Source organism: Budorcas taxicolor, chromosome 1 (genome assembly GCF_023091745.1).
Source record: "Budorcas taxicolor isolate Tak-1 chromosome 1, Takin1.1, whole genome shotgun sequence".
In the NCBI taxonomy this organism is placed as follows: domain Eukaryota; kingdom Metazoa; phylum Chordata; class Mammalia; order Artiodactyla; family Bovidae; genus Budorcas; species Budorcas taxicolor.
In genome coordinates this window covers 47,467,958-47,495,585 of record NC_068910.1, presented here as the reverse complement: position 1 = coordinate 47,495,585, position 27,628 = coordinate 47,467,958, and the positions used below count along the sequence as shown (strand labels likewise).

At 49.2% G+C, this 27,628-nt stretch overlaps 1 protein-coding gene across 1 annotated transcript in view; it reads left to right on the top strand.

The window, feature by feature from the left end:
• The window catches only part of MYRIP (myosin VIIA and Rab interacting protein), a 219,280-nt gene that overhangs the window by 150,937 nt on the left and 40,715 nt on the right, over positions 1 to 27,628 (top strand). The window contains exons 6-10 of the mRNA XM_052641292.1: positions 1,242 to 1,339; positions 1,559 to 1,639; positions 2,958 to 3,101; positions 11,200 to 11,347; positions 13,251 to 13,879. Coding sequence (XP_052497252.1) covers positions 1,242 to 1,339; positions 1,559 to 1,639; positions 2,958 to 3,101; positions 11,200 to 11,347; positions 13,251 to 13,879 — 1,100 coding nt within the window. The remainder of the gene's footprint in view (positions 1 to 1,241; positions 1,340 to 1,558; positions 1,640 to 2,957; positions 3,102 to 11,199; positions 11,348 to 13,250; positions 13,880 to 27,628) is intronic.

The following is a 27,628-nucleotide window of genomic DNA, read 5'->3' as shown; positions in this document are numbered from 1 at the left end:
TATACAGCCTTGACATACTCCTTTTCCTATTTGGAACCAGTCTGTTGTTCCATGTCCAGTTCTAACTGTTACTTCCTGACCTGCATATAGATTTCTCAAGAGGCAGGTCAGGTGGTCTGGTATTCCCATCTCAAAATTTTTCACAGTTTGTTGTGATCCACACAGTCAAAGGCTTTGGCATAGTCAATAAAGCAGAAATAGATCTTTTTCTGGAACTCTCTTGCTTTTTCCATGATCCAGCTTAGGGACTGATTAACTAATGAATTGATATATTTACACCTTATCTCATTCTACAAAGCATCCGAGGTGGCTTTCAGGAGATTTGCACGTGTTCAATAATGCCTGACTAGCAGATTATAGATGGAAACAGGAGGTTGAGAAGGGGAAGAGGAGACGTAGGCAACCAGCCCCTGCAGACCTCTGATCTTATGCCTGGTGTGAGTTGGGCTTCTGTGGTGAACTAAGAGGAATGATAGAAATTCTCACTTTCAAGTAAGAGGTAAAAATCTAGTACCTCCAGGAAGCAGAACTCTTCCAAGTACTTGACTCCAGAGAGAATTCTGTCCCCTGGGGAAGTCCTTTGGTTTAAGGACACTTCCTCCTGTCTGTTGCCATATGCAAAAAAATACATCCACTAGATATATGATAGCTTTATTTTTAAAAATCATGTTAGTTTGTATTTATCTCACTTTTGCGGTTAAAAATCACGGGATTTGGAGACAGAGAGTCCTGAATTCGCGTCTCAGCTCTAACAGTGTTATGTGGCAGCCTGGATGGTCTACATATGGCTGAGTCCCCTCGCTGTTCATCTGCAACACAACGTTGTTAAACCATGATGCTTGGTCTGTGGCCCAGCAGGTGGTTGAGTTGGGCAAGGTGGGCCAACGCTATTGCTAGTATGGGCTTAGAATCTAAAAAACTCTTTTGTGGATTTTGTATTTGCATTAAACCATGAGCACCGCCCTTAGAAGATTTCAGTTTTCCTGCCTATCATTACAAATGATACAGTACACGCACACAACAAAGCATAATCTTCATCGGAGAAGGTAGGTGAAGAGCTGCTGTGTTAACCCCTTTGTCCGTTGTCTTTAAGCCTCTTTGTGTGTTTGGAGCTGTCCTTAGTGCCAGGGCACAGGAGGACTATGGCCTAGCCTCGTGCTAGTTAGCTCATGACTTTGACACAAGGGCCTTCCACTTGTCCTTGCCTTTTAGAAGTGGTCTCTGCTCTGTTTCCTGTCCAGGACACAGCATGATGGACACGTTGGCTGTCGCCCTACGGGTGGCTGAAGAGGCCATCGAGGAAGCCATCTCCAAAGCAGAAGCCTATGGGGATAGCCTGGTATGCCCCCACCCCCCACAGTGTCTGTCTGGAAGGTGGTGTGGGTGGTGTCCTGGCTGCCGAGAGAAAGCGCAGCTTGTGGGGACACCATCGTCATGTAACCATCCTTGAAATGAGCCCATCCTCCCCCTGCATTTGCGGTCAGGACTCCCAAGAAATCGATTGCCAAGTCCCCCCAACACAGCCACAGCTCACAACCTTCTCTTCTTCCCTCTGCAGGACAAGCAGAATGAGGCCAGTTACCTGCGGGACCACAAGGAGGAGCTGACCGAGGAGCTGGCCACAACCATCCTGCAGAAGGTAGGTGCGCCCTGGCAACCACACGGCTGCAACGGGCCACCCTGGTCCAGACCAGGGCCTTCGGTGAGCGGAAGGGCCGCGGAGGGTACCACTGCTGTCTTGGGCACCATTTGTCTTGTTCCTTCTCACTTTTGCCATCGTACTCTGGGGCTAAGGAGAGGGGTTGCATTGCACTGCAACAAATAAGCAGTGTGAACTTGCTTGCCCTTAGGGATTGAGCTAGTGGGTGAGGAGCCAGGAACCTGGCCCAGAGATCTCTGTACAAACAGACTTATTAAACCCAAGTGGCCGTGCCCAGCATAGCAAGCGGTGCAGACAAGCTGAAGCCTTCCTTCATGACACTTGGTATTTGCCGCCTCCTTAGGGCTTTCAGACCCTTCCTAAAGTCAGGGTGTACAGCCGGAGACTCTGGGCTTGAGATCCAGCTCCACTGTTGATGAGCTGTGTGTCCTTAACTGATGACCTCTGAGATAAACTCTGCATCTGTAAATTAGGGGGAGCTATAGTAGGTTCGGAGAAGGCGATGGCACCCCACTCCAGTACTCTTGCCTGGAAAATCCCATGGACGGAGGAGCCTGGTGGGCTGCAGTCCATGGGGTCGCTAGGAGTCAGACACGACTGAGCGATTTCACTTTCACTTCTCACTTTCATGCATTGGAGAAGGAAATGGCAACCCACTCCAGTGTTCTTGCCTGGAGAATCCCAGGGACGGGGGAGCCTGGTGGGCTGCACAGAGTTGGGGTCTGTGGGGTCGCACAGAGTCGGACCCGACTGAAGTGACTCAGCAGCAGCAGCAGCACAGTAGGTAACTCTTAGAGTTATTCTGACAATTAAATGATGTAAAGCATATATGACATCAAGCGACCCCATGGACTGCAGCCCACGAGTCTCCTCTGTCCATGGAACTCTCTAGGCAAGAACATTGGAGTGGGTTTCTATTTCCCTCTCCAGCGGATCTTCCTGACCCAGGGGCTGAACCTGCCCTCCTGCACTGCAGGCAGATTCTTTACCATCTGAGCCACCAGGGAAGGCCTTGTACTACATGGTGTCGAGCACAGAGACTGGCACACAGTAGGCCCTTAACAGAAAAGGCTGCCAGCATCATAAGAGGACTGCATTCAAACTGTAAAGCGCTGTAGGATGTTCAAACCTTTGGTTGTGCTGTTTTATCACAAGGTGGGTCTGAAACTGGCTGGTATTCAGTTGAAGCTAAGCTTTTCCGTGGCTAAAAATTTCCCAAAGATGATCCCCGTTACACCACATAGCACTGGAAGTCTCGCCAATAACGTGTCCCCTTTGTCACCTGCCTCCTCCCCAGATCATAAGGAAACAGAAGAGCAAAAGTGAGCAGCGCGTGGAAGACGAGCCGGAGTGGCCGCAGCCCCAGAGCTGCGGTGCAGAGGCAGCTGACGCGGGGCCCGCAGCCGCCCCGCGGGGCCCCCGAGCTTCCGCCACCTTCTGGGTGAGCCCCTATGCCGCCCCGGCCCACCCCTACAGGGACCCTGCTGTGTGCGGCTCAGAACCATTCTCCCCGTAGAAACGGGGGCGCCACGCCTAACATCTGTAGTCAGCACATGTGCCCGCCAGGCAGCGAGGGGTGGGGGCCAGGAGGCCTGTTCTCTTACACGCGGAGGTGGGTTTTTACACAGAGACCAGTTTAGGAAAAATAACACTGTCAACAAGCTTTTTACAGTTCATTCTGAAAAGAGCTGCACTGAGTCCCGTGGGGAGAATGGCTTTCCTAGGGCCGTGTGTGTTCTCACAACCTGAGCACTTGCTGTAGGGAAACCGAGGACTGTGAGAGAGTGACCGCTGCCTTCTGAGGCCACAGCGGCCCGTGGATGGGGCATCGGGATGTGGGAAGACCTTTTTGTTCCTTCTCCCCAGTCACGAAGCACAGCGTCTGTCCAGTGACCCAAGGGTCCAGGCCTGTCACAGCTGGGGAGGGTCACTGAGCCCGTAAAGTCCTTTGGTGTGTGTTCCTCCTTCCCCAGCGAGGGCGCATGTGGGGCAGAGGATAGAGGCTGGGTCCTGGGTGTGGAGATTCAGCAAGAAAAGGAGCAGGGCTGGCCGGCAGGACTTGTGTTCCATCAGCTGCAGGGACCCAAGTCATAGCATGGGGGAGAGGACCGGGCAACACACAGAGGCAACTTAAAACTGGAAAGGCAGGATAAAGGAGAATGAAATCATGCCATCTGCAGCAGTGGGGATGGTGTGGGGGGTGGGGGGTGGGCAGAGGCTGGGGGCTGAAGGATGACCCTTTCGTGGCATCTTGAGGAGGGACCCTGAGCTGCAGACCCGGAGGGCCCTGAGCCACTGGCCTTCTGGCAGTGCTCTCTCCTGTGTCCTCAGGCCTGGCAGTGCTCCCACCTGAGCCCCTGGCCTCCTGGCAGTGCTCCCACCTGAGCCCCTGGCCTCCTGGCAGTGCTCCCACCTGAGCCCTTGGCCTCCTGGAAGTGCTTCCACCTGAGCCACTGGCCTCCTGGAAGTGCTCCTCCCTGTGTCCTCAGGCCTCCTGAGCCACTGGCCTCCTGGCAGTGCTCCCTCCTGAGCCACTGGCCTCCTGGTAGTGCTCCCACCTGAGCCACTGGCCTCCTGGTAGTGCTCCCACCTGAGCCCCTGGCCTCCTGGTAGTGCTCCCACCTGAGCCCCTGGCCTCCTGGAAGTGCTCCCACCTGAGCCACTGGCCTCCTGGCAGTGCTCCCACCTGAGCCCCTGGCCTCCTGGCAGTGCTCCCTCCTGAGCCACTGGCCTCCTGGCAGTGCTCCCACCTGAGCCACTGGCCTCCTGGAAGTGCTCCTTCCTGTGTCCTCAGGCCTCCTGAGCCACTGGCCTCCTAGCAGTTCTCCCTCCTGTGTCCTCAGGCCTCCTGAGCCACTGGCCTCCTGGAAGTGCCGGTCCTCAGGCCTCCTGGCAGTGCTCCCTCCTGAGCCCCTGGCCTCCTGGCAGTGCTCCCTCCTGAGCCCCTGGCCTCCTGGCAGTGCTCCCTCCTGTGTCCTCAGTCCTCCACAGATGTGGATACTCTGGCTCCGGGGTAACTATGCAGAACCCCGTAACACTGTAGGACTCCGTCCTTGGGCTTAACTGCAAAACCCAAACTTAATCCATCTCCAGTCAGACAGGATTTCTTATCTGTTCTCTTGAAAGAAAATTCAGTGTGATCGTCCCTCTTTTTAATTTCCTCTCTGATTGTGTGGCTCTCCGCTGGGAAGGGGGTCAGTGCAGTCTTGATTTTCAAAGCCTTAAGATGCAATATCCTAACAGGCACCAGGGCGGGGGTTATCATTCATTTAGCGCCTGTCTCCTTGGGCGCGCGTATGTAAAAAGTCATCTTAGTATTCATATGGTGACCCTAACGATAACAATGAAGAGGGCAGAGGCTGGGCATGCAGTGTGCCCAGCGACTGAGCTGTGTCTGTCTGACTTTCTCTGTCTCTTCTCCGTCCTTTTCTATTTTCTTCACCCATTTCTCTTTGTGGTTTTGTCATTTTCCTCCCTCACATTTTGCTCTGTCCTTTAAATGACTGTAGTATAGACCTGAAGATTTTTCACTACTGTTATAATTGTTGGATTGAATTTAATGGATGTGCCTGTCCCCCGAAATACAAAGCAAAGCTATGTCTCAGCTGTTATTCATTTGAACACTGTCGTTGACCCCTTTGCCCACAAACCCTTGATACTAAAAACTTTCACTCTCTGTTCATCCCTGATATGGGCTCCTTGAAAACAGAGACTATTTTGAAGCCCCAGGGAGTCTGCCCTGTTGGTGATGATGATAATCATTGCAGTCATAGCAACCATATACCATCGCAAGAGATATAAGGAAGGCAGGATGCTGCTGCCCACACAGGGGACCAGTGACTGCAGAGGAAGCTTTAACAAAAGTAACTCATGATCACCCTGCGAGTTTTGTCTAAAGCTTCAGAACCAGCTGGATTGGATGGCATGTCCTGCTGGGTTGAGGCTTGTTAGCCAGGAGTGCGTTGTCCCCAGGCTTTCAGGAAAGGGTGTCAGGTGCAGCACCAAGAGGGCACAGCAGAGCATCACCCTGGAGCCAGACAGACCCAAGGTCAAGCCCTGCCTCTGCCCCTCACCGACCATGTGCGTGAGCAAGTTGGTCCAAGCTGCCGCAGGTCACTCGTGTGTCCCCACTCAGACAGAGTGAGGGAATGGAGTTGTCCTGGCTCAGTGGCGGAGCTTAATAAATGCTGCTATTGTGACTGATACTTACTGAGTCCACTCTGTGTGCTTGGCATCGCACTGATCCCTGAGGCTTAGAATGAAAGTTAAAGTGTTATCGCTCAGTCGTGTCCAACTCTGTGTGACCCCACGGACTGTAGCCCACCGGGCTCCTCTGTCCATGGAATTCTCCGGGTAAGAATACAGGAGTGGGTTGCCATTTCCTCCTCCAGGGGATCTTCCCGATCCAGGGATCAAACCCGAGTCTCCAGCACTGCAGGCGAATTATTTACCTTCTGAGCCACCAGGGACGCCCAGGAGGAGGAGCTAGCATGGACCCCTTTCCCAACATACTACACTTTCATGCCCCAAGAGTTAAGAGGTGGGGCCGATTTGAAATTCTCAGTCCATCTTTGCAAGGCCTTGCTGTCAGGATAACACTCCTGGACCCGTGGACTCCACCTACCATGCAGACACTATAACTCAGGCCGCCCCTTGCTGACATCGCCAGCCTTGTTTCTTCCATGGACCCTAGGGTGGGCAGGAGGAAAGAAAACAGACACCGTGAGTGGGAGTGGAAGGATGGGCACAGAGTGCCCAGCCAGGATAACAGAGCAAATAAATTAACTGAGTGATCCCATCACTTACTTTCCTCTAAGAGCAAGGAGGTTGAACCAACTGGCAAGTAAAAGTGTCGTGGTGGCGCCATCTTCTGGGCCATATGTTTATTGCAATGAACTTGTGGCAAAACTGGGTCTAGGTCTCAAAACTGGGGCTTTTCCACCCTGGCTGGAGACAGCAGACCAGCAGTGTCCTGAGATACGCTGGAGGCAGCTCTCTAGGGATTTTCGTGACTGTCAGGGTGTAGTTTTTTTCCCCTAGTGTGAAACAGTGGCTTGCCTGAAATAGATTACGAAAGCCTGGCATCCTTAACTCATGAAAAACAGATCTCATCTTCCCTGTTGGGACCAGAGAAGGACTTTTCCTGTTTTGATCTTGGCTTTTATAAGTAAGGGAGAATTTTTGTCCTATAGAAGTGGAACCCAGCCACCTCTTACAGACACACACATACAGAAATAAAACATTGTTTGAGCCACTGCAAAATGAAATGCTATCATTTCCTCTCTCTTTTAAACATGTATGTTGTGATTTATAGTGTGAAGTTTGAAGATAGGAAAATAGAAGCCACGGTATAGAAAACAACTCAGGGGAGGCTGCAGGAATACTGCGCCTGGCAACAGGCCATCAGCTCCTTAGAGTCAGACCGTGTTCAGTTCAGTTCAGTTCAGTCGCTCAGTCATGTCTGACTCCGCAACTCCATGAATTGCAGCACGCCAGACCTCCCTGTCCATCACAAACTCCCGGAGTTCACTCAAATTTGCTTCCTGACCTGCATATAGGTTTCTCAAGAGGCAGGTCAGGTGGTCTGGTATTCCCATCTCTCTCAGAATTTTCCACAGTTTAATGTGATCCACACAGTCAAAGGCTTTGGCATAGTCAATAAAGCAGAAATAGATGTTTTTCTGGAACTCTCTTGCTTTTTCCATGATCCAGTGGATGTTGGCAATTTGATCTCTGGTTCCTCTGCCTTTTCTAAAACCGGCTTGAACATCTGGAAGTTCACGGTTCACATATTGTTGAAGCCTGGCTTGGAGAATTCTGAGCATTACTTTACTAGCAAGTGAGATGAGTGCAATTGTGCAGTAGTTTGAGCATTCTTTGGCATTGCCTTTCTTTGGGATTGGAATGAAAACTGACCTTTTCCAGTCCTGTGGCCACTGCTGAGTTTTCCAAATTTGCTGGCATATTGAGTGCAGCACTTTCACAGAATCATCTTTCAGGATCTGAAATAGCTCAACTGGAATTCCATCACCTCCACTAGCTTTGTTTGTAGTAATGCTTTCTTAGGCCCACTTGACTTCACATTCCAGGATGTCTGCCTCTAGGTGAGTGATCACACCATCATGATTATCTGGGTCGTGAAGATCTTTTTTGTACAGTTCTTCTGTGTATTCTTGCCACTTCTTCTTAATATCTCCTGCTTCTGTTAGGTCCATACCATTTCTGTCCTTAATTGAGCCCATCTTTGCATGACATGGTCCCTTGGTATCTCTACTTTTCTTCAAGAGATCTCTAGTCTTTCCCATTCTGTTGTTTTCCTCTATTTCTTTGCATTGATCGCTGAGGAAGGCTTTCTTAGCTCTTCTTGCTAGTCTTCAAACCATGTTATAATCCTACAAATTCGGTCACAAACGTGGGACTGAGGGTCACACCCAGAAGGCCATCTTCAAGGCACTCACAGTCCATGGAAAAGACGACAAGTTGGAATATGACTGGAGCAGAGACAGGAAGATCTGTGTGATTACGTGGAAGAGGGGCGGGGGGGTCTTGCCAGTCCTAGGTGGGAGGCATATCAAAGGTATGTCCCGCTGAGACCTCCCTGGTTGTCCAGTGGCTAAGACTCCACACTCTCAGTGCAGGGTACATGGGTTCGATCGCTGGCCAGGGATTTAGATCCTACATGCCCCAACTAAGACACAGCACAGCCAGATTTTAAAAAGAAGGGTGTATCCCCCTGAATAGATGGCAGTTTGACACGGAAGGATTTTTTTGCTTCATTTTTACTAACTTCACCTGTCAACAGACTGTCAGCCTTGATCTCTCCTCTATGATCACCCCTCATCATCTGTCAGGGATTTCCCAAAATTATAGATGGCTCCCTGAATACCCAACCCCAAGAAAACCTTTGTTGTTGTCAAGTATCAGAGCTGTTCAGGGCACTAGAGACAGGATCAGTGCTTGCCATGCCCTCAGAATGACGGAACTGACGCTGGGCCAAAAAACCACTTGATGAGTGTTAGCCTGGCTCTCCTCCAAGTAAGACCTCACCCTCCCTGATATAAGTGAGGATGACAGTGGGCTTCTTATTTGTTCCCCTTGCTCCCCAGTATCATCCAAGAAGTTAGTAAGATCATCACCATCAACAGGCGCTTCTAAAAACCTACCCCGGAACCTACCTCAAGTCATTCGCTCCACAGTAAACATTCACTGATTCCCAGTTCTATACCAGTTACTGTGCCAGGAGCTGTCACCATTAACTGTCCTTTAACTACCCTCAGTTGCTTGCAGTCTAGTGGGGACACCAGCAGAAAATCAGATGTTGCAATAGAGTGTCATATAACACAGTATTAAAGCAGCAGGGCTCTCAGCCCAGCTTGAGGAACGGGGTTTCAAACCACAGGCCATGGCCTGTTTGAACTGAGTGCACACAGAATCTTACCCGATCAATAAGACGGGGGAACTGAGTGCACACAGAATCTTATCCGATCAATAAGAGGGGGAGAGCTCCTCCACGCCTGGGCTGCATTAACCTGTGACTGCTGCATAGAACGGCAGGCCTGGAGGCCCGTGGCACTCTCTTCTGTAATCAAAGAGGAGTCAGGTTGTGACCCTTGGCACACAGCTTGAAAGGCTCTGTATTTGTTCTGCAAATGCCTCTTCCTCCTGGATCAGCCTCAGGGTCTTGTGAGGGGAAGTAGAAGAGGCTTCCTACGACTCTTTCTGGGCCAGAACTGGCTGCAACACCCTCTCCAGCAGTGTGCAGATGCGCAGTATCTGAGGGCTGTGGGCCCCAGGCTGGCCTGTGACTATGGGGATACTGGGCCCGTCCTCAGCCCTCTTTTCTCAGACTGTTAGCCATCCTTCTGGGTGAGGCTACAGAGTGCACTGTCCTCTCCCCAAACCCTAGTCATGATGCTGTTTTTTCACCCAGATATCCTGCAGCTGGTGTTTGCTATTCTCCTCTGTTATTCTCAAATGGCTTTTTAAAGCTCCCACTTAGTATACGTTTACTGTGCGCAGAGCAAAACTCTGTGTGTGTGTGTGTGTGTGTGTGTGTGTGTGTGTGCGCGCGCGCGCGTGCACTTAGTTGCTCACTTAGTTGTATTCAACTCTTTGCAACCCCGTGGACTGCGGCCCACCAGGCTCCTCTGTCCATGGTATCTTCCAGGCAAGAATACTGGGGTGGGCTGCCATTCCCTTATCCAGGGGATCCTCCCAACGCGAAAGATCAAATCCGCGTCTCCTACACTGGCAGGTGGATTCTTGACCACTGCACCACCTGGGGAGCAAGAGCAAAGATTAGGTTTCTGCTTCTCAGGAAATTAAGTCACTCAGTCAAGGTGTTGCACCAGAAGTAATCTCGGATCCCAGGTACAGATGAGTCCCGAGTCCAGCCTCAGCTGCCCACAACTCTCCAGACACGCTCGGTTTGTCCCCTACTCTCAGCGTCTGTGGTGGGAGAGGAGGAAAGCCCATTCGTTTCTCCCGAGGAGAGGAGGCAGTGGGCCTGTTAGTGTTGCTGTTGGCCAGCAGGTGGCGCCAGACTGCCTAAGGCCAGAGTCAGAACACTTTGCTTCATACCACAGTCAGAGATGCTTTCTGTGGCTTGGCCCTTTCCTTCCTCCATTTCACCCATATAAAAAGAGCAAAGTAAATCCCCAAGAGAAGAGAATTTTCTCATTAAATCACGATGGAAAAATTGGTCTCTTTCTGTTTGATGAAATTCCCTGTATAGAACATCTGAGCTACAAATTCTCAAAGTTACGTTCGTAACATACAGAAATGATACAGTTCGAACATGTTTCTTGCCAGTCATTTGTACCACTTGTCCTTAGGTTAGAGTTCATTTTAACTAAACGGGAACGTGTTGCAAAGTCTCTGGGATTGCGAACTGGCCCTCTTGGCTCGCTTACATATCACCGCACTTACACTGTACTACAAATTTCTGCATACACTGCTGCAACGCTCAGGTTTGAAGGTCTCTGAAGGGAAAATGCTTTTATTTTCATCACACACAATTGGCCCTGAGAAATCTCAGCTGGAAGAATGACTGGGTAAGTAGGAGCCTTGTAAGAATCAGCTCTGTTGAATTTCATCTCTGATGCTTTCTGGGAGGCCTGGCCACTTGCAGTGGAATAAACGGGGAACCATCTGTGCCATTATATGGCGTGATGTAGCATCCCTGGTGGCCGAGACGGTAAAGAATCTGCCTGCAATGCAGGAGACCTGGGTTCAATCCCTGGGTCAGAAAGATCCCCTTGAGAAGGACCTGGCTACCCACTCCAGTATTCTTGCCTGGAGAATTCCATGGACAGAGGAGCCTGGCAGGCTACAGTCCACGGGATTGTAGACAGACACAACAGCAGCTAATACTTTCACAGCAGGATGTACTGATGTGAAGCTTCTGAACCTCAAGATGAGAAAAGCCATTACCATCAGCTGTGTCATCTCCATGCAGTGGGGTGCCTACAGATCGGAAGGCAGCCCCCCTGGGAACTGTGCCTGATGAGGTCACCCCTTCCCCTCTTTTCTTTGCACAGCGGTCGCAGTCTGCATTCTCACTCAGCAGAGAAGATGCCCCGAGGACCCCTTCGCTGGAGGCTGCGTCAAGGCAGCCAAGGGAGCAGCAGCCGAGGGAGGAGGAGGCGTTGCCCAGCTGGAAGAGCGTGGACAGGCTGAACCAGACAAGTAACTGTTCTGCGGGGTTCACAAATGCTGTTGGGAGGCTGCTTGGCTGACGTGAGGTTGCTCAGCCCCTCCTACCATCAGTCTGGGTGGGGGTGTGCCCATCTGGGACAGCGGGGCCACCAAGGTCTCTCACACAGCACACTGTATATAAGGCGGGCATGCTTCCCATGTGGGCAGTTTGCTTGCTGAGACCTGTGAGGCAGTGGGCAGGTGGGTTCAGAGCCCACCTGGCTGCACAGCCCCACTTCAGCTGCCTGTTCTGTGTGTACTAGGAGCAGGTGTCTTATGATATGTAGGCCAGGAGCACCAGGGCTTCCCAGACAGCTCAGTTGGTAAAGAATCCGCCTGCAAGGCAGGAGACCCCAGTTCAATTCCTGGGTCGGGAAGGTCCCCTGGAGTTGGGATAGGCTACCCACTCCAGTATTCTCGGATTTCCCTGGTGGCTCAGCTGGAAAAGAATCCACCTGCAATGCAGGAAACCTGGGTTCGATCCCTCGGTTGGGAAGATCCCCTGGAGAAGGGAAAGGCTACCCACTCCAGTATTCTGGCCTGGAGAATTCCATGGGCTGTATAGTCCATGGGGTCACAATGAGTCGGACATGACTGAGACACTTTCACTTTCCCAGGGACACCAATCCAACCTAGCATTCATTTCAGCGTCCAAGATACCACAGCTAATATGGCCCCCAGACCCAAGCGTCAGGACTCTTCAATTACTCATGTTAACAAGTGTCTCCACAGCAAACAAACAACAAAGAAAGAGCATTTCAAAATTTAGACTAAGAAACTGACAAACTTAGGAGGTTTTATAAGCATTTCTAGCAGACAGTCCATTTCGCAAAACAGTTTCTGCTGGGTTATGAGCATTCCAAATAAATTTGTAAAGGATCTTGGTTTTCAAAACATGTTTTGTGCATAAATTTCTCTAAACTAAGGCACCTATGTGTAATTTTATCATTGCATTAAAACACAAAATTTAGCTCAACAACACCACACGCAAAAAATGATTTCACCTGCAGCTCAAAACGCCATGCACCTCTCAGGATGAAGACTTAAAGAACAGAAAGCACTTGCGTAGAAAACAGCTGGTTTTTCTGAGGCCCACTTGGCCCTTGACATGCTAAGCTGTCCAGACTAACCCCAGAGGTCTTGAAAGATGTCTGATCTGTTTCGCAGGAAGCAGATTACTCCTTGGGGGCACTGCTCCATCCCAGCAGAGCAGAAATGTACCACAGAGGAGGCACAGAGGTCATCCCAGAAGGTTAATGTCCCTGGACTATTTTCAGAGGTTCTGTTTATGCCTCAGGGAAACGGCCGGCTCTGGAGCCTGTTGGTCCACGGCTGAGGTCAACTGTAGGGACGCTGAGTAAACCCACCTTCAGTCTTCAGACTTGACAGTGCCTTCGACAAATTCACATCCCCCCAGACACATTCTCACTTCCCAGACCTTGACTGAGCACCTGCCGTATACACACCATGTGTGCTCAGTGTGGGGAAATAAAGATCCGAGGGCAGCCCCTGCTCTTGAGTTTCTCAGTGTGAGTTGGAGACGGGTTTACTCAGCCCACAGCATCCCTACAGCCTTCCCAGCCTCTGCTGTTTCCTCCGCACGAGCTGGCTTTGGGACAGTGCAGGATGACTGAGACCCAGCCCCTGCCACAGGGCTCCCGTCACCAGGGAGGAGGGCCCAGCCCTGTGCGTGGTCAGCCAGAAGCCAGGATGGATACTGGAGTGAACCAGAAAGGCTGTCACAGCAACTCAGGGAAGGAGGAGCCCACTCTGGGTGGGGAGACCAGAAAGAGCTCTAGGAAGAGGGGCGCAGAGGAGGAGGGCTGTCTGAGGGGCCCCTCGCTCTGAGGTGCTGACAGTCCTTCTCTGGCTTCTCTCTCCCTCCTGCCCGCAGCTGTGGCCCCAGTTCTGCAGAGCCCCGATGGGAACTGGATGGCCCTGAAGGATGGGGCTCTGCCCCCAACCCGCCTGCTGCCCAAACCTAAGAGCGGCACGTTTCAGGCCCTGGAGGCGGCCTCCAGTGTGGCATCAGCCTACGATGATCTGGGCTCCGACAGCGAGGAGGACTTTGACTGGAGGGAGGCCTTGAGCACGCTGTGCCTGCAGCCCCGGGCTCTGCCCGGGGAACCCCAGACTCAGCCCGCACAGGCTCCGGGCTCAGATCAAGGCCCCTCTGCCTCCTCTGGGCCCTCGCCCAACCCCGAGGCCACGTGGTCCGACTCGGAGACCTCCTCGGTGGGCTCATCCCGGGAAGCTGGGCACCAGGCCAGGCTGTCCTGGTTGCAGAGGAAGGCCCCCCGGAACCCCGCAGCCGAGAAGATGCGCCTGCAGGGAGAGCTTGATGTGAACTTCAACCTTCAGGCAGCTGGCAGGGAGACCTCAGACAGCAGCGAGCCTGAGGAGGCCCCCCACGCTGCAGATCGGAGGGCCAGAAGGTGGAGGAGGGCCCGGGGGGGCTCTGAGGAGCTAACCAAGGAATTGCCTTCCCCCAGTGGCCATCTTCTGGAGCTGGACACACATCAGGTAATAAAGCAGGGTGCACATAAGCACCCACTCATTTTTAAGTAAGCTGTGCCCCTCTCCAAGCAAGAGTGGCATGGAGAGTCCTGGATTCTGAATCCATAGACCCAGGTTCTTATCTTGGTTTTGCCGCTGACACAGGTCACAACTCTTGGAGGCATACCCTCCTCTCTGGAGATGAGAGCTTAGAGTTCAAAGTGGGCTTGCAAAGTGTGGCCCCCAGACCAGCCGCAACCATAGCACCTAGGAACTTATTAGAAATGCACATCCTTGGGCCCTGCCCCAGAGCTGCTGAATCCAACATTCTGGGGATGGAGCCCAAGCTGTCTTGGTGATTCTGCTGTGTGTTAAAGTCTGAGGGCCCCTGGCATGGAGTTAAGGGGATGGGGTCTAGCATCAGCCTGCCTGTGTTCAAATCCAGCCATGTGACTTTGGACAAGGCATCTTCTTCGGTCTCAGTTTCCTCATCTGTCAAATGGGGATATTACAACCCACTTCAGAGAATGGCTGTGATGAGTGGATATGTTTGTAAAGAGTTGAGCTCTCTCCTAGAACACAAACAAGGGCACAGTCAGTGTCGTTTCGATCTCATAACTGAGGGCGCAGTTTACTAACATTCTGTGATTCTTGGTTCCCATCACAAGCCATCTCGAGAGTCCTCAGTGCCTCCTCCCTCATGGTTTAGCTCATGAACCCTCTTAGAGAATCTGATTAAAGCTACAGAGTCTCTCTCTAGAAAAGCGCTCCTCTATGCACACTCTCTCTCTCTCTCTTTTTTTACTTACAGTGTCAGGCAGTTCGTGGACCCGCATCCAGATTAACTTGCTATTCTCTGGAAACACCCCGCTCATCCCCAGCTCTGGGTCTAAGATCATGCTGTGACCTTGCCCTCACCTCTCCCTGGCCCTCCATGGTGATCTCTTCCACAGTGATCACCGTGGACTGAGTATTAAACTCTGTGATGCCAACGGAGGCCTCCCCATAGCAATGTTTTCTAAAGTGACACAGGTGAAGCCTGGAAAGTTCAAGTGCCCTTTTGAGCCGTTTGGAACCGCGAGCCTATGGGAGATCTGTCCGGCTGCCTCTGTCTTCTGTAGGCACAGCATCAGTGCCACTCACATTACTACCAATGCGGCATTTTAGGCCCCTAGGGAAACCACACCCACTTTCTGAACATCATTGCGTCTCCCATAGTACCCAGCTACCGTGTCTTGCATTCTCAGTTGGGGTTCCACAAAAAGCAGGTCTAGGGTTAAAAATCTGGTTGTAGATTTTGAGAGAAGCAATCCCAGGAAACCCAAGAGTGAAACCAAGAAATGAGAAAGGCCGGTGCAGATACAACATAGACCACTGGGGCTCCATCCCACCAGGGACCTGCTGAGAAGCCACGTGGGTCACAGCTCAGAATTCTGCCCCCAGAAGATGGGCAGCAGTTGCCCAGTCTCCTATCTCCCACCGGTAGAGAGAGGCCCCACCCAGGGTGGGCCTAAACTTTATACACAGGTTTACATGAATGGTGCCTGAGAAATCCCTCAGATGGAGACAGAGACTGGATCTGAGGTGGAAAACCATCAATGGGTCAGAAATTGTCCCCCATAGCTGTGGGCAACTCATGTAGGTCCAGGGGGATACAGCCCGGGACATCACCAGCATCTGCTACAGTAAATGTATCAGCTTCTATGAATGTGTCAGCCAGGTCCCTGATCCCGGGGCCCCCCTTAAGGTAGTCGTGACCTCAGAGGTCTTCAGGTCACAGAATTTAGCATCAGTGCTGCCTGAACTGCTAATATATTACTTAGAAATTTGGTCCAGGCTCTCACTTTCTCCTCTGTAAAATAAGATCATTACAGATCTGCCATGTGAGTTTGTCATGATCATAAGTGAAAAATTTATAAAATTCTGTTCAACTGTGATTCAGTATCATCTAGCTCAAGTCGAGACAGTTTTCCAGGGACTCTGGGTGACTTGCCTCAAGGGATATTCTTGGAGGTTGTCTGCCTGATTGAAATGCAGGTATAAAACGCCACCTATCCATCACCACTAGGTGCCTGAAGTTCCCTATTTATTCTAAGGTGACTTGTAAGTTGTCTGCTGCTGATAAGTCTTAGGAGGCATCAACAGGGAGAAGGCGAGGGCCCGCTGAAAGGACCCAGGACCGATGCCCTCTGCCTCTCTGGCAGTGTCCTCTTCTCCCCACTAGGTGGCGATGGCATTGAACTTCTGGGGACTTCAAAACCCTGGCCCTCCTCTGTCCTCCCTTCTGTTTAATTTACTAAGGCAGTTCGCCCCTCAAAAAAGAAAAGGTATATAAATGTATATTTTAAACTATTTGTGTACTTATAAGGGCTTCCCAGATGGCATAGTGATAAAGAACCCTCCTGCTGATGCCGGAGACACACAAGACGCAGGTTCGATCCATAAGTTGGGGAGGTCCCCGGAGGAGGGCGTGGCAACCCACTCCAGTATTCTTGCCTGGAGAATCCCCACGGACAGAGGAGTCTGGCGGGCTACAGTCCATGGGGTCGCAGAGTCAGACACGACTGAAGTGACTTAGTACGCACGCACGCATACTTATACGTATATGTATATATGCAAATATATAAATAACATAGGCGTTATTAAAACACACAGATATAGGCGGGCTTCCCTGTCAGCTCAGTCAGGAAAGAATCTGCCTGCCGAGTTCGATCCCTGGGTTGGGAGGATCCCCTGGAGAAGGAAATGGCAACCCACTCCAGTATTCTTGCCTGGAAGATACCATGGACAGAGGAGTGTGGCGGGCTATAGTACATCGGGTTCCAAGGGCCGGACACAACTTAGTGACTAAACCACCACCACAGATATAGTCTGCCTTGACCACAACCCTACATCCCTGCTCTCTCCCACCAAATGGCTACAGTCGTATTTGTGCATCATATATGTATAGCACATTTAGAAATATTATTCTGTAGATGTATCTGTGTTTCAGCAAAATCGGCATCCTACTCCCTCTATTCTTCCACCGCTTCTTCCTAACAGTAAGCGATGGAGAGGTCAGAGCACACAGATCTCTGCATCCCAGTGGTCCCCAGCGGGGAGTGTGGGAGTGGGAGCAATTTGTCCAGGATGCAAGCAATATGGGGGCATTGCCTGATGGGAATTTTAAAACAATAATAAATCAAATCCAAGTCAGTCTTTTTATTATCACCTTGCACTGCTGCTGCTGCTAAGTCACTTCAGTCGTGTCCGACTCTGTGCGACCCCATAGACGGCAGCCCGCCAGGCTTCCCTGTCCCTGGGATTCTCCAGGCAAGAACACTGGAGTGGGTTGCCATTTCCTTCTCCAATGCATGAAAGTGGAAAGTGAAAGTGAAGTCGCTCAGTCGTCTCTGACTCTTAGCGACCCCATGGACTGCAGCCCACCAGGCTCCTCCGTCCATGGGATTTTCCAGGCCAGAGGACTGGAGTGGGGTGCCGTTGCCTTCTCTGATCACCTTGCACCAGGCACGGACAATTGTAAGTCATGCTGATGACAAAAGAGCTTTACCAGTGTTGCTCCAAACATCCCACCCAACCCCCCAGTTCCCCAGTGTTCCAAGGCAGGGAGGAATCCACAATCAGTAGTTCCTATAATGATGGACATTCCGCAGAGAGCACCAGTGTGCAAACCTCTTTATACAAGTACAGGAGTAGACTTGCCGACTTGAGGGAGAAATGGATCTTTAATTTTAATGAGTACTCCCCAAATTAAACTCTCCAAACTTCCCAGCAGTCTGCAGAGCCACACACTGTGGCGCACATTTTTCTCATACTGTCAACAATACTTGGTGTTGTCAGTCTGTTACATTGTTGCCAACTTTATGTGAGGAAAAAAATATATTTCTTTTTAGTTGACATAGTTACTACTGAAATTGAATATTTTTTCCTATATTTACAGCTATTTGCTTTTTTTTCTTCTGTGAAAGACACATTTATGTTTCTTCTATTACTTTGTCAGACTTTTTCTTCTTGATTTTTAGAAATTAGTTTTATTTTCTAATGCACTGTAGATCTTTGTTCTTTGATGGTTACACACTGAAAACACTCTCCCCTTGTCTATCACTTTCACCTTAACTTTAAGTATATTTTACAGGCAAAACATTTTGTTACTAATAACTTCTCAGTTATTTTCACTTCCTTTAAATTTTGCATCTTGTTTGAGAAAGTTTTAAATTGCCAAGGTTTCAAGAATGTTTTCCTGTTTTTTTTCTAATAATTTATAGTTTTGAATTTTACATTTAGCTCTTTAGTCCATCTGTACTTTACTTTCGGGGATAATGGGAGGTGAGAAGTGTTTCTCTGGTGGCTCAGTGGTAAAGAGTCTGCCTGCAAGGCAGGAGACTCAAGAAACGCGAATTTGATCCCCGGGTTGGGAAGATTCCAACATGGAAGTGTCATGTTGGAATGTCACAACATGTCAACCCACTCCAGTGTTTTTGCCTGAAAAATCCCAGAGGAGCCTGGCAGGCTATAGTCCAAAGGGTCGCAAAAGAGTCGGGCACGACTTAGCAGCTAAGCACAGCGCGCACACAGCATGAGGTAAGATCTAACGTTGTTGTCATCAGATCATTATTGGATAATCAAGCTTCTATCTGCAGGAAACCATGAGCAGTTTTCTGAGTCATGGAAGTCACATTAGAATCATAAATCCATTCCTTAAAAGATGCTGCTCCTGGAGCTGAGATCCCAGAGAAATTTATCCCATGGGTCCTTACGGAGAGAACACAGAATAAATACAGCACCCTCCCCATAAACTGCTTCAAAGGAACACACACTTTGGAGGCTGCTTCTCACGGCGTCACTCAGTGTGGGCCAGTACATCTCTCTAGGGACAGCTCAGTCAGCTCAGGTCTATGAGGGGCCAAAATAACCTGACTTCTACTGGTCCGAGCTGCTCCTGGATCGGGTTGTGGGATCTGTAAAGGAGTGAATGGCTGCCTCCCCCGAGCCCTGGTTCATGAGTGCTATACAGCTCTGAATTCAAAGAGAGGCACCCTGAGACATCTTGCAAGACCACGCATGTTGGTGGTGGAGTGACAGCACCCCCCACACCTGTGAGCAATGAGCCACCCGTCAGAGCCACCTACCTCTGAGGTGTGTTAAGAGAACACTCCCAAGCAAGCCCTTCGGTCTAATTCAAACTGTATCTGAATTTCCTCTGATACACAGACTAAAGGATGAGAGTCCCCACTTCTCCACCCCAATTCTTTACCGTTGATTTTCATAGCTTGTTAGCATGGAACCTTCCTTTACATGAAAACTTAAAGAGCTGCTCTGAGACAAGGCTGCCGGTTCCTCATGCCTCTCACTCCCACCTCCACAGCAGCCTCCACAAGTACAGATCATAACTTGGAAACAGTTCAGAGCGCTGTATGATCAAATACCCCCTGCACAGAAGAAAAATCTTAGACAAAGATCTGTCAAGTGATTCCCCTTGTTAGTGAGAATTTCTGGGTGCCTCCATGACTAGGTGGTTGCAGAGAACAAGTCTAGAAAGCAATGAGATATTTACTGTATATAATGGTTTTTCTTTAACATTCTTGTGTCACAGGCCCTGATGAATTATTAAGTTTTCTCCTCAGTGGGGAAGAGAAATGTGCATGAACACAAGTGCTCAAAGCTTTACATTTTTAACCAGGACTCTGTTGGATATTAAGGAAATGACAACCCACTGCAGTATTCTTGCCTGGAGAATCCCATGGACAGAGGAGCCTGGTGGGCTACAGTCCATGGGGTCGCAAAGAGTTGGACACAACTGAAGGGACTTAGGATGGACGGACCAAAAATGATGACTTTTGTTTTGCTGTAGTTAAATTATGGCCCTACTTTGGGTGGATATTAAATAGCGGGGCTACCTGTCAGTTAAAGCCTTTACTTCCTTGTGGCAGTAAAGGCGTGCTCACCCCATGAGGGAAATGTTGAGCTCTCTCTAGAGTGGGGACTGCTTCCCAGGTGGCTCAGTGGTAAAGAATCTGCCTGCCAATGCAGGAGACACAAGTTCTATCCCTGGGTCGCGAAGATCCCCTGGAGGAGGGCGTGGCAACCCACTCCAGTGTTCTTGCCTGGAGCACCCCATGGACAGAGGAGCCTGGAGGGCTACAGTCCATGGGGTCCCAGAGAGTCAGACGTGATGAGTGACTAAGCAACGACAATACAGCAGGGGCTGGAACCCAGTCCACTCACAGCAGGCAGCAGGTCCTTGGCAATGAAAAGACGGGGATCGGGAACAGCCCTCAGCCCCACTATCCCCGCCCCTGGCCTGAAGTTCAGCACATGGTTCTTTAGGAGCCTCTTCGTGCCCCTTCTAAGATTCTGACCCTCATGCTGGCACTACTACCCAGGTACTGAATCACTATCAAAATCCAAGGATCATGTGACTGAATCTACACCCAGTTCCAATGCTGAGTCAGAGAGAGACAGAAAAAGATGAAGTTCACTGTTAATGCTGCTTCCTTCCTAAAAGATGCTTCCACAAAGTGACAGGCCAATGTAGTCAGTATGAAAATAACTGTGACTTAAATGCCTATTCCTCATATAAACACTGACCTGAGAAGTCCAGGCGAATGGTTTTCTGGGTATTTTGTACGGATTGCCGTAATTCCAGGGAGCAAATGGCTGCTATTTCAACAAATGGCGTAGTTAATTCTGCCAGACAGGAGATTCCAGAGGGAAAGCAGACCAGGGGCACGGCCCACCCGTCAGAGGGATTTGGGCACTGGAAGAGGGATCCGGGTCCCAGATTTCATTGAGGTTTCCTGGTGCCTCAGACAGTAAAGAATCCACCTGTAATGCAGGAAACCCGGGTTCAGTCCCTGCATCTGAAAACTCTCCTGGAGGAGGAAGTGATGACTCACTCCAGTATTCTTGCCTGGAGAATCCCATGGACAGAGGAGCCTGATGGGCTACAGTCCATGGGGTCACAGAGACAGACACGACTGGATGACTAATACTTTCATTTTTCTTGTTTATTTTTAAGTCAATTTTATAATAAGAAGGACTCAGCTTGGGAATCACATCAGGACAACCGACCTGTAACTATAAAAGTTAAAATTGAGCCTTCCAGCTGACATCCAGATGCTGAGCTCACATAACCCCTTCACCAGACTGGTCCCCAAGGCCCGGGCTGCCCTGTGCGGCTCCACTGGCCCAACTCAGACCCTCGCATGGGGAGGAGTGCTCCTCGAGGCAGGCAGATGTATTTCAGTATTAAGTCTAATAAAATTCCAGGTTCCACCTTCCCATTTCCACCCTCTTAAGCTGACCAAGGATTTGACATATATTTTTGTAGGTATGACTGTTCTTATCACACCAGTTATTTTTTAAAATGCCTTATTCACCAGAGTACAGCATGTGAATAAATCTACTTTGGGGTTAACATCAATACATTGGGAGAGGATAAACCTCCACCTTAAGGCACCAGAGAAAGAGCTTTCCCAGGCCCGCAGAAGAAACGGGACATAGGTGGAGTCGGCCAGCCCCAGGCTCTTTCTGCTGTTCTCGAACTCGGGATCACTGTGTATGCCAAGGAATTTGCACGTAGAACCACAGCCATTTGCTGTGTAAAGAGTCTCTAGGGTTAGTTAGCCTGTTGGGGCTTTCCTCTGTAGTTGACTGAAATAATATCTAAAAGCAAGCTGCCGAAATGCTGACTTTTAGGTCAGGGGCTGACGAGGGCCACCAGGACACCCGGGTATATTCAGTGAAGGCTGACGTGTGACATCTGAGAGTAATCCTTTAGCGGGGCTCCTTTGAAGAAGAGGGAGGAGACCCAGAGGCTCCCACCGCCCCACCTCGAGTGACTGACAGTTGAAAGGCAAGCTCTGGGAAAGTGATGCTAGGACTGGGGTTGTCCAGCCTGGAAGACATTGACTTTCCTCCCTTAAAACGTGCGGAGAATCTGGATGATGATGGTGATGAGGCTGAGGTGGGGAAAAACTGCTTTGAACTAAGGCAGGCAGGATTCCAAGGTCTATAAAGACAGACCACTAGGCTGATTGAAGGAAAGGGGACTGAGAAAATCTGAGAGTACCATCGCCAGAGTGCCGCTAGAAAATGGATCTCCTCACCCCTTTATAATTTCCCCTTATGAAACAAGAGGTTAAATCCTTTGCATCTCGGGTTCTTCCCCTGCTCTGTGGTTCTGCAATCTGGTCTCCCTCCAAGGAGTGTGGGTTAGTGTGGAGCTTCTAGCTTTATCCTGGAAGAATGCAAAGAGCTTGGCCTTTAGGGTCAGGCCGTCTTCAGCTCAGCCATGCTCTAGCCACGTGACCTTGGACAGGCTACTCATGTTAGCGTCCTCAGGGATACAGAGGGAACGACTGGGCCTCTGGAATGAGCTTCTGTGTGTGCAGCACCCGGAGCAGTGTTCACCCACGCCACACGGCTGTGCTCAGCCACAGGAACCCTCCAGTTCCTTCCTCCACCCCTCACGTCCCCATCGCCTCCATTTATGTCCACCTCTGTGTTTCTTGATCTTGGGAATTCATGGATTACTCAAGAATTGTCAGAGGGTATCCGGTTTGAGGATGGCTGCATTAAAACTTAAATACTGTCAATGTAAGAGACCTGTTAGCGCCACCAGAAGCATAAATCAAAGGAATGGCAATCCCCTGGCAGCACTCGGTGGCAAGGTGGTTACCCCGGTAACCCACAATGTGCTTTTTTTAGGGTATCAATGAAACAAAAACAAAAATTTAAAGATTAGTATAAAGAATTTGCAGACCACAGAGAACCTCTTGGAAAAGAAGGTATGCTAGTTTATCTTAATGAGTATTCTGTCATCAGGTATTTTAAATTTTACCATACAATTGTACTCATTTCACATGCTAGCAAGGTAATGCTCAAAATCTTTCAAGCTAGGCTTAGTACAGGAACCAAGAACTTCTAGACGAACAAGCTGGGTTTGGAAGAGACAGAGATCAAATTGCAAACATTCATTGGATAATAGAAAAAGCAAGAGAGTTCCAGAGAAACATCTACTTCTGCTTCATTGACTACACTTTGACTGTGTGGATCACAACAAGCTGTGGAGAATTCGTAAAGAGATGAGAGTACCAGCCCACCTTACCTGTCTCCTGAGAAGCCTGTATGCAGGTCAAGAACCAAGAGTTAGAACCAGACATAGAACAACTGACTCATTCAAAATTGGGAAAGGAGTACAACAAGGCTGTATATTGTCACCCTGCTTATTTAACTTGTATGCAGAGAACATTATGAGAAATGCCAGGCTGGATGAATCACAAGCTGGAATCAAGATTTCCAGGAGAAATATCAATAATCTCAGATATGAAGATGATACCATCTAATGGCAGAAAGTGAAGGGGAACTAAAGAGCCTCTTGATGAGGGTGAAAGAGGAGAGTGAAAAGATGGCTTGAAACTCAACATTCAAAACACTAAGATCATGGCATCTGGTCCCATCACTTCACGGCAAATAGAAGGGGAAAATATGGAAGCAATGACAGATTTTATTTTCTTGGGCTCCAAAATCACTGGGGACAGTGACTGTAGCCACAAAATTAAAAGACGCTTGCTCCTTGGAAGAAAAGCTATGACCAACCTAGACAGCATATTAAAAAGCTGAGACATCACTTTGCCAACAAAGTTCCATACAGTCAAAGCTATGGTTTTCCCATTAGTCATGTACGAAGGTGAGAGTTGGACCAAAAAGAGGGCTGAGCGCTGAAGAATTGATGCTTTTGAATTGTGGTGCTGAACAAGACTCTCGAGACTCCCTTGGACTGCAAGGAGATCAAACCAGTGATCAAATATTAAAGGAAATCAACCCCAGATATTTATTGGAAGGACTGATGCTGAAGCTGAAGCTCTGGTACTTTGGCCATTTAATATGAAGAGCCAACTCACTGGAAAAGACCCTGATGCAGGGGAAGACTGGTGGCAAAAGGAAAAGGGGGTGGCAGAGGATTAGATAACATCACCAACTCAATGGACATAAATTTGAGCCAACTCCAGGAGATAGTGGAGGACAAAGGAACCTGGCTACAGTCCATGAGGTCGAAAAGAGTCAGACACAACTTAGCAACTGAACAACAATAACATCATCCTTACTTAGCCAGAATCTCCACATTAGGCGGAGAAGGCAATGGCACCCCACTCCAGTACTCTTGCCTGGAAATCCCATGGACGGAGGAGCCTGATGGGTTGCAGTCCATGGGGTCGCGAAGAGTCGGACACGACTGAGCGACTTCACTTTCACTTTTCACTTTCACGCATTGGAGAAAGAAATGGCAACCCACTCCAGTGTTCTTGCCTGGAGAATCCCATGCTCCTGGTGGGCTACAGAGCATGAGGTCACAAAGAGTCAGACATGACTGAGCATGTACACACGCACTCCACACACTAAATATAAGTGTGCAAAGAAAAGGCAACTTTTTCCCTTAAATTTCCTCATCAGTCTCCCCAATCTGAAGAGCCAGGAATGTAAAACCAGCCAATCCAACAGACGCTTAGCTGCTTGCAACTTTCTGTTTAAAGCTGTATTTGTAAAGTAAATAACCAGTCATCCAACCCCTCCACTTTCTCCACCTTCACCATCTTGGGTTGTGAGGGGCCTTCTGGTGTCCTCTGAGAGCCGAGCAGTGTTCCTGGTCCCTGCAGATCTCTCAGTGATGGGGCCCCTGTTCATCAAGTCATCCCCTGCACTGCCCCCCCAGCCTGGGCATCCCGCCAGTGTCTAAGGCTCCGCCCCTTGTGTGCTCAGTTAGAACCCTGGATCTCTCCCTCAGGCCCCACCTCGGCTCTCACTTTCATCCACTTCCAACCCTGTCATGCAGCTCCTGGTCAGCTACCTCATTTCTACCCTAGGGAGCTCCTGGGTGCTCACCTTCCAGGAACACCCAAGATCTTCCATGAGCCAGCTTCTGAGTACCCTTGGTGCCACCCAGCAGCCTGGGGAGACCCAAGAGCCCGGAGATACTTAACAGGTAAAGCTCACTCCTTAGACAGACGCCTGCTGTGCTGTGCTAGGTCGCTTCATTTGTGTCTGACTCTGTGAGCCCATGGAGTGTAGCCTTCCAGGCTCCTCTGTCCATGGGATTCTCCAGGCAAGAATACTGGAGTGGGTTGCCATGCCTTCCTCCAGGGGATCTTCCCAACCCGGGGATCAAACCCTCATCTCTTACGTCTCCTGCATTGGCAGGTGGGTTCTTTACCACTAGCTCTACCTGGCAGACGCTTACTCCTCTGCAGTCTGACCCAGGCCTGTTTTCTCCACACCCCAAAGCTCCCCATGCTCTCCACCTCTGAGCCTTATTCCTCTAACTGTGCCGAGCAGCTTCATGCACCTTGGGTCTTAACCGTCCTGCTGCTTCCTCACCAACAATGCCTATCCCATGTCAACATATTAAAATGCTCCTCATCTCTCAAGAACCTGCTCAGAGACCATTCTTCCCGTGGAGCTCCCCCCAAGTCCTAAGACCATAGGATTCCTCCTTCTCAAGCATCCTGGGGGCATCAGCCACCTCTCATGAGGTCCACACCATTGATTCTTACTCAGGGCCAGAAAAAAAAAAAATCATCATCCAAGGGACACTGTTTATCAGTCCGGTGATTTTTTTTTTTTCCACTTCTATCATCTGTCTGGACTTCCCTGGCGGCTCAGAGGTTAAAGTGTCTGCCTGGAATGCAGGAGACCAGGGTTTGATCCCTGGGTTGGGAAGATCCCCTGGAGAAGGAAATGGCAACCTACTCCAGTACTCTTGCCTGGAGAATCCCATGGAGGGAGGAGCCTGGTAGGCTACAGTCCATGAAGTCGCTAAGAGTCGGACACGACTGAGTGTCTTCACTTCACTTCAACTGTCTCCTTTTAATTGCCTTTATATAAACAGCTCCCTTAAGCATTTGTCCAATTATAAACTGAATCAAGCAAATTTGATACATGAACTTCATAAAGAATCTGCCACACCTTTTTAGCAGAACAGGATGGTCTAGATTCTTGTTGTGAAATGTTGTGTGATGAAGCCATTCCTGTCAAATGATGAACTGAATGAAAATACCATCTTTTCTCTTATCCTGATAGATACATTGTTTATGCATTGATTCTTTGCTTACTCATCGATTCTTTATTTACTTATTGGTTCTTGGGTTTGAGAAAACTCACTTAGGACACTGTCATCTGAAGACTCTTAGTCTGAGATTTCACTTAGACAACCAATTTCTTCCATCATCGTTAGAGCCTGTGGAGCTGCTCTCCAACTTCATCTTCTGAGTCATCTAATAATTGTGAAATGTTGTTCTGTCAGTTTTTTTCCTTTGCCATTATGAAAAATTTTGAATTCCCAACTGTATACAGTGAGCTAAAAGCAGACTCAAAATGGTGATGATTTATTTCCATGTTGAATCATCCTTCTAAGTAATTCCATTTTTCTCTTTTGTTATTCTAGTCTCTTTTTAAGCAAAATTGATGAGTAATGATGAAAGATAATTCCCGGGATGATAAAACAGCAAAATATTTCCAAAGATAAGGAAAATGAGATCATGAAAATCTCATCATGTGTCTTAGATTTATAAAAGGGTCCAATGAACCCAGATAATAATTGCAAGATGGAAGGAGTTTTGTTTACAGAATTAGTACATTTTCTCTTTGTTCTTGGGGAGTTCTTCAATAAAGAATAAAAGTCATGAAACACCAAGCCTTTTAAACAGATAAAACAACTCAAAGAGGAAATTCAAAAGCTAATATTGTGTGCAGTGGACCCTGATGGTACGCTGGGGGTTATCTTGTTAAAATTCCATACACGTCTGTCCAACATGAGGTGAAGAATGGAGTGAGACTTAACGATTTCCATGTCTTCCTGGAGTTTCCCAGGCCCGGTCAGGGCTCTGCTCACAGAGGGAGCTCTAGGAGATGGTAGGAGCCAGAGATGTAATTGTGTGACTATCAAGGGAAGGTGGCGTAGTATTCCTTACGTGTGCACAAGAACTTCACACCATCGCAAAATCTTTGTGATCTGTCCTGAATACGGTTCTTTCCTCTCTCCCTTTTAGCTGGGTAACTGCTGCACTTTGAATCTCAACTCAAACACCACTTCCACGAGCCAGCTTTCCCTAACTCCCAGCTTCTCTGCACTTAGCAGGGTTTTAGTGTCTTTTCCACTGGGAGCTGGTGGAGGTTTGCTCAGACTTGCATCCTCAGTACCAGCACAGTGTTGCCCCTAGTAGCCACTGGATAAGTATTCTGCAAATGAAAAACACTGAATTCACTTTTCTGACTACAGATGCTCACCTGCCTAGAGTTTTTGTTTTTTTTTTAATTGAAGGATAATTGCTTTACAGTATTGCATTGGTTCTGCCTAAAGTTTTAACAAAGTGTTAAGATGCATATGTTTGAGAAAGTAAGAATAAAAAGTAAGAGCTCATCCATAGGGAAAGCAGATCAAGCAAGAGCTTCATTCTCCTGGTTTAGTTTACCTTCATTTTCATTGACCTTTGGTGGTTTAGTCGCTAAATCATGTCTGACTCTTGCAACCCCATGGACTGGAGCCCACAAGGCTCCTCTGTTCATGGGATTTCCCAGGCAAGAATACTGGAGTGGGTTGTCATTTCTTTCTTATGAGGATCTTCCCAACTCAGGGACTGAACCCACGTTTCCTATGTCTCCCGCCTTGCAGGCAGATTCTTTATCCGCCGAGCCATCAGGGAGGCCTGATGTAAAGGACTGACCTTTACCCGGAGATTATCGGGAACAACATGGCTATAGAAAAAGGGTCTTCAGCTC